General features: G+C 50.2%; 1 protein-coding gene across 2 annotated transcripts in view; it reads left to right on the top strand.

The window, feature by feature from the left end:
- LOC143274824 (uncharacterized) overlaps window positions 1-7,500 on the top strand; it is a 40,856-nt gene that overhangs the window by 24,937 nt on the left and 8,419 nt on the right. For both annotated transcript variants that reach the window (XM_076578760.1, XM_076578761.1), the window contains one exon: window positions 2,422-2,500. In XM_076578760.1, coding sequence (XP_076434875.1) covers window positions 2,422-2,500 — 79 coding nt within the window. The remainder of the gene's footprint in view (window positions 1-2,421; window positions 2,501-7,500) is intronic.

The following is a 7,500-nucleotide window of genomic DNA, read 5'->3' as shown; positions in this document are numbered from 1 at the left end:
GCAATGAATTCATGTCCACAGTGTCTAGTGCTCAGCATAGGAATTTTCCTAGATGCCATTTTGGTATATATGTCCAATTCTATTTGTTCAAAGGCTTTAAAGAGTTTTCCAGCCCATTGTAAGTATAGACATTTTTGTAAATTTACCATATCTATCATTGTGACCCCACCTGCTTCAAAATCAGCTTCCATTATTTTTCTTTTAACCTTTACAAATGTTTTCCTATTACTCTGCTTTTTCTCCCACAAAAAGTTATGTAAAAAAATAGTGTTTATTTTGCAAAGCACATCCTGTTGAAGACCAACAGATTGCATGACATATGTGAACTGACTGATAAGAAACGTTTTTACTACAACTTTTCCAAAGATTCTAAGGTCACGTTTACTCCATTCCTTGATCAAAGAGTTCATTTGTTCTATTCTATGAGTCCAATTGTCTTCAATTTCTTTTGTCTTTCTATTAGATTCAAAATAGATGCCTAAGATTTTTTATGTTGCTTACTAAAGTGAACTGAGTGTGTTCAGCATTGTTATGTTGACCTATTCTAAGAGCTTTTGTTTTGTGTGCATTTATCTTAAGACCAGAAAATCTTTCAAACATTTCGAGTATTTCTATCGATTTAAGCATATCTTCATTATTTCTAAGAAATAATGTCGTGTCTCAGCTAATTACTTTATTCTTAAATGGATTGGATCTGTGCAGTCAGCTATGGGTAACTTGGTGGTGCGTCCATCGAGATCGATGTTGACCATCGTTGTCATCCAGCTGGGGGATGGGGGGACGGTGGTGGTGGGGTGGGGGGGAGGATGCTCATGAATCTATCTGTGACTGCGCAGATGGCTGAATAGTCCAATCTGCGCACGAAATGTTCGCTGACAGTTGGAGCAGACAAAGACAGGCATATCATTGTCAGGGAGCTTGTTTGCCCGTGACTTTCTGGCCTGCCTCTTCTGAACAGCTGCAGCAGTCCTGTTGGCCTCGCACAACTTGGCGCCTTTGTGCACAGCAGCACGCCATTTGTCACGGTCCACTGCAGATTCCTCCCAGGAGTCAAGGTTGATAGCGAACGCTTTCAGAGAGACTTTCAGAGTATCTCTGAAGCGCTTCTTCTGACCTCCGTGTGATCTCTTCCCTTGTTGCAGCTCGCCATAGAAGAGCTTTTTGGGCAGCCGATGGTCTGGCATGCGCGCCACGTGTCCAGTCCAGCGAAGCTGGGACTGCATCAGGATGGTAAAGATGCTGGGAAGGGTGGCTTTTGCGAGCACCTCTGTGTCTGGGGTCTTGGCTTGCCACTTGATGTTCAGTAGCTTCCTGAGGCATGTTGTGTGGAAGTGGTTCAGCTTCTTGGCATGTCGTTGGTACACTGTCCAAGTTTCGCAGGCGTACAGTAGTGTGGGGAGAACTACTGCTCTGTAGACCTTTAGCTTGGTCTCAAGACTAATGCCTCTTCTGTTCCAGACATTTGCATTGAGTCTACCAAAAGTTGCACTTGCTCTTGCAATCCTGACGTTCACTTCATCGTCGATGGTCGCATTTCGTGACAGTGTGCTGCCAAGGTATGTGAACCGCTCCACCGCACTGAGTCTCTGACCGTTGACTGTGATGTTGGGCTCAACGTAGGGTTTCCCTGGGGCTGGCTGATGGAGAACTTCAGTTTTCCTCGTGCTGATGGTAAGGCCGAAGTTCCTGCTGGCAGTGGCAAACTTGTCGACGCTGAGTTGCATGTCAGCTTCAGATCCAGCGTTGAGGGCACAATCATCAGCAAACAAAAAGTCTCTGATGATGTCTGTCATGACCTTCGTTTTTGCTTGAAGCCTTCTGAGGTTAAACAACTTGCCATCTGTTCGGTACTTTAGGCCGATTCCAACATCGCCATCTCTGAAGGCATCAGTAAGCACTGCAGAGAACATGAGGCTGAACAACGTTGGAGCCAGGACGCAGCCTTGCTTGACAATGGGTAACTTAATACCTTCTATAGAACAACTTCTAATTTTGGTAAAAAGGAGTTCTACTGTTGACAGAAAGCAGGTGGACATCCCTCTCCTCCCCCTCCTCCTCCTCCTTCTTCTTCTTCTTCTCCCTCCTCCGCACCATTCTTCTTCTACTTCTTCTTCTCGATGATGATGACGAGAAGGGTAAGGATTGTTGTTATTTATATTTGTTTGTTTTTTCGTAACCATGGTGAGGAGGAGGATTTGTTTGGTTTGATCAGGATGATGTACTGATCATTATTTGTGTGTATTTGTGCATGTTTTTGATTGGTGTTATGATGATGATGATGACGATTATGATGATGATCGACGACGACGACGATGATGATGATGATGACGGCGACAACGACGGCGACGATGATGATAACGACGATGATGATGATGCTAATGATGACGATGACGATAATGATGACGATGATGATGATGGCAGTGGACGTCACCGCCCCAACTGGCCTGCCTATGGCGAGTATCTCTACGTTCCTCCTCAACGTTGGCTGCATAGTCTGGAGGTACCGGCTCTCTCTGTCTCTCCCTCTGTCTCTCTGTCTGTGTCTCTCTCTTTCCCCCCTCTCTGTCTCTCTCTCTCTCTCTGTCTGTGTTTCTGTCTGTGTCTCTCTCTTTCCATCCCTCTCTGCCTCTCTCTCTAACTCATCTCTCTCTCTCTTTCTCTCTAGTGATCTCTAACTCTGCCTCTCTCTCTCTCTGTATCTCTCTCCCTTTCTCTCTAGCGATCTCTCTCTAACTCTCTGCCTCTCTCTCTAACTCTATCTCTCTCTCCCTTTCTCTCTCTAGCGATCTCTCTCTAACTCTGCCTCTCTCCTTTTCTCTCTCCAGTGATCTCTCTCTAACTCTCTGCCTCTCTATATCTCTCTCTCCCTTTCTATATCGATCTCTAACTCTCTGCCTGTCTCTCTAACTCTCTCTCTCTCTCCCTTTCTCTCTCTAATCCTCTCTCTCTCACGCTCACACAAAAGTACACACACACACACACACACACACACACACACACACATACACGCACATGCACACGAACACACATACACACACACGCACGCACATGATGGAGTCTCCCGTCGGTCCGACGGATGAGTAGGCAGGCAGGCTTATCTGTCGGTGTGAGTCCTCATATGGGAGAAGAGGCCGATTCTGGATGCGCAGCACTTCCCACAGGTGTTGCAAGGGAAAACGTCTCCAGAAGTTGAGCCCTGCTTCCTTCGCTCACGCTTCTCCTTAATGGCCAGCGTTCTCTTGTTTTCAAACGTCTTTATGCCACTAGAGCACAGCATCCTCCAGCGACAGCGGTCAAGGGCATCAGTTTCCCAGGAAGCGATGTCTATGTCACAGGCTTTGAGGTCTGTCTTCAAGGTGTCCTTGAAGCGCTTGCACGGTCTTTCAAGTTCACGGTGGCCTTCCTTCAGCTGGCCATACAAAAGTGTCTTCGGGATCCTGCTGTCTGTCATGCGGACAACGTGTCCTGTCCAGCGTAGCTGGCACTGGATCAGCAGGCTTTCGATGCTGGGCAGGCCGCTCCTCTATAGGACCTGGAGGTTGGAGACCCTGTCTTGCCACTTTATGCAGAGGGTCTTTCGAAGGCATCTGTGGTGAAACTGCTCAAGTTGTTGAATGTGACGGCGATACGTCGTCCATATTTCACAGCAGTACAACAAGGTCGTCAGCACAACAGCTGTGTGGAACAGGGCGGTCAGCTTGTCTGTGAGCACCTCGCCTCCATACTTGTAGATGTCAGCCTGGATTCCATCCACTCCTGGTGCTTTTCCTGACGTTGTCAGCTTCAGGGCCTTCGGGTCTCGACCTTGGTGGGAGGGGCAGCTAGCGAGTCATTGACTGGTAGCTGTGGGAGGGCTGCAATTGCCTCGTCAGATACGGACGAGTCCCTGTTGAGGAGGGTGTTGAAGTGCTCTGCCCAGCGGGCAAGGATGTCTTTCTTGTCTGTCAGGAGGGTGTCTGGTCCAAGGCTCGGACAGGGGTTGATCCTGTGACTCTCGGCCCATACACAGCTCGGACACCATCATGGAAGATCTTCATGTCATGAGCATCAGCGGCGGACTGAAGCTCTTCGGACTTTCTATCCCACCAGGTGTTCTTCATCTCACGCAGCCTCTTCTGTACGAGTTGCTTGGTTTGCAAGAACTGGTTCTCCTTCCTCTGGAAGTCTATATCGGAAATATTATCCTGATGCCGTATATGCAGTTTGTTCAGGAGCTTGGAGATTCCAGAGTCGTTCTCGTCAAACCAGTCTTTGTGGCTCCCCTGTACAAAGCCGAGTGTGTCAGCTCCTGCTGTGTGCACAGCATCTCTAAAGGTGCTCCATACCTCTTCTACATCATTCGATGCAGAATTTCTTGGAGAGCTACTTGAATTTGCTGCTGCAGCACGTCCTTGGTGATAGGGAGGCGGTGGATGTTCAGCTTCCTAGGGGGTTTCTGCCTGGCTGGTTGGAGCTTGCATGCAAGTCTGATGTTCATCTTGCTGCATACCAGGCGATGGTCCGACCAACAGACTGCTCCTCTCATGCAGCGTGTTATGGAAACATCACCTCTGTCCCTCTACCGACAATCACATAGTCCAGCATGTGCCACTGCTTGGAGCGGGGGTGCATCCATGTGTTCTTGTACTGTCCGCTTGTTGGAAGAGGGTGTTGGTGATGGCCAGTCCATGCTGCGCACAGAGCGAGAGCAAAAGCAGTCCGTTGGAGTTGCACTTGCCAGTGCCGTGCTGTCCTAGGACTTTTGGCCACGAGAAGTCCACGCCGACGCGAGGATTAAAATCCCCAAGGATGATCAGCCTGTCCTTTCTGTTTACCGCTGAAATGGTGCGGCTGAGCTCCTCGTAGAAAGCTTCTTCGATGTCAACAGGGTTGGTCATCGTCGGGGCATAGCAGCTTATGTCTGTGGTGAAGCGCTTCTTGGACAGCTTCAGACACAGGGTCATCAGCCTGTCGTTTATCCCACGTGGAAGGCTGTCAAGCTGTCGTGCAAGTTTGGTTCGTATGGCGAAACCCACGCCTGAGGTTCTTGGGGTGCCATCTGGCTTCCCAATGCAGTAGAAGGTGTAGCCCCCTCCAACTTCCTCCAGCTGGGTTTCACCCGCAAACCTGGTTTCGCTCAGGGCTGCTATGTCCACCTGGTAGCGATCAAGCATTCTAACAATGAGCGTTGTGCGTCTTTCTGGTCTGTCGTCTCTGTCTAAGAGGGTGCGAACATTCCAGGCACCCAGAGTCAGGGCATGACTCCTGGTTCTTTTCTTCTGTTGTTTTCGACCGCTATTGTTGGATGTCCAAGTGGGTGCGGTTTCCTACTAGGTACTAGGTGAGGCAGGCTGTGTTTGGGGATCCTTTTATCTACCCTTCCCGATGCGGGGAGAGCAGTGCTGTCCCTAAAAAGGGCTGCTCTGACACTGTGGGAGGATACGGGCGCCGCATCTGCCCCAGTCTATGGCGGACGACCATCATCCCACAGCCGCCTGCGTGCAGAGTCGTGACTAGGAACTGCCAGCAGCATCCCCTGCCTGTCCCCGTTACCACTTCTCCATCCCGCCGCAGGGCTTGGGAAAGCTGGGTGTTGAAGGGCTAGCTTCCGAAATTAGCCTGATTGCCGGACCAGCACAGGTGACTTTTTTTTTTTAGTGCGGAGGAGTTGTGCAGTCCCTTCCCCACTCTCTCGCCAACCGACGCTCACAGTCCCACAGGTGCAGATACTGCCACGTGTAGGACGGCCTCGGCAGGTGCAGGTTTTTTCTTTGGAGCTCCGTCTCCTATGGGGACTTCCAGCCAAGGATAAGAGCTCCCCCTGCCCTTTGGTCATCCTCTTCCACCTTCACAGCCGTTGGGAAAGGTTTCCTCCTCCGCCTGGTCCGTCGTTGGGAGACTTCACATGCGGCAGGTAGTACTGGGTTACATGGTACCAGTAGCAAGGGCTATGCCCCTGACCTGACACACACACGCACGCACATATACACACACACGCACGCACATATACACACACAAACACAAACCCGCAAGCGCATTCACACACATTCATGTATGCACGCACTATTAATATAAGTGGAAAGACGTAAATGTAAAGTGAGGACAACACACACACACTAGTACTGCTGCTGCTGCTGCTGTCACTACTACTGCTTCTGCTGTCACTGTTACTGCTTCTGCTGCTGCTGCTGCTGATGATGATGATGATGATGACGCTGTTACTGCTACTGTTGCTGCTATTACTGCAACAACTAGTTCTACTATACCTCCCGCCCGCCCGTAGGCTTCTCAAGTGGAAGGTATAGAGCCTTTTCTCCTGACAAGCATGTGTGGTCCACGCCTCACTGCCATACAGCAAGGTGCTGAGGACGCAGGCGTTGTATACAGCCATCTTTGTCTTCGTGGTCAGCTTGGGATTTGTCCACACTCTTTGTGTGAGGCAGGCTAGCGTTGTGGCTGCCTCCCCGATCCTCTTGTCAATCTCGGTGTCAAGGGAGAGGTTGTCGGTGATGGTGGACCCAAGGTAAGTGAATTGATGGATGGCTTCAAGCTCGTAGTCATCAATGGTGATGGCTGGTGGAGATGGCGTGTCTTGGCCTAGGACATTTTTCTTCTTGAGACTGATGGTCAGACTGAAATCTTTGCAGGCCTGGGAGAAGCGGTCCATTAGTGACTGCAAGTCCCGCTGGGTGTGGGTCACAACTGCAGCATCATCAGCAAAGAGCATGTCTCTGATGAGGGCTTCGTGGACTTTTGTCCTTGCTCTGAGGCGTGCGAGACTGAAGAGCCTGCCGTCTGATGTGGTCTGCAGGTAGATCCGTTCTTGCGCTGTGCTGAATGCATGTCTCAGGAAAAGAGCAAAGAAGATTCCAAATAGGGTGGGGGCGAGGACACAGCCTTGTTTGACACTGCTGCGTACGTCGAAGGGCTTGAAGAGGTTACCATTAAACTGCACCGTCCCTTTCATGTTGGAGTGGAAGGACTCAAGCTGTGCAGTTTGGGGGGGAGGGGTGGGGGGCAGCCAATCTTTCAAAGAGCCCTGAAAAGGCCGTCTCTGCTGACTAGGTCAAAGGCCTTGGTGAGGTCAATGAATGCGACATACAGGGGCATCCTCTGCTCTCTGCACTTCTCCTGGATTTGTCGAAGGGAGAAGATCATGTCTACCGTGGATCTCTCTGCTCGAAAACCGCACTGTGATTCCGGGTAAACGCGTTCGGCCAGTTACTGCAGGTGGATTAGGAGGACCCGAGAGTAGACTTTGCCTACAATGCTGAGAAGTGAGATGCCTCTGTAGTTGTTGCAGTCGCTCCTTTTGTAGAGGGTGATAATCTTGGCGTCCCTCATGTCCTGCGGTACAGCTTCCTCATTCCAGCACTACCAGAGGACTGTGTGCAGAGGATGCAGAAGAGTAGTCTTGCAGTGTTTAACGAGGTATGGGGGAATTCCGTCACTGCCAGGTGCCTTGCCTGATGTCAGGCTGTTAACGGCCTTGCTGAGTTCGTCTTCAGTTGGCTCTGTGTC

The sequence above is a fragment of the Babylonia areolata genome, chromosome 29 (assembly GCF_041734735.1).
Source record: "Babylonia areolata isolate BAREFJ2019XMU chromosome 29, ASM4173473v1, whole genome shotgun sequence".
Taxonomy (NCBI): Eukaryota; Metazoa; Mollusca; class Gastropoda; order Neogastropoda; family Buccinidae; genus Babylonia; species Babylonia areolata.
This window is presented reverse-complemented; position numbering and strand designations above follow the sequence as displayed.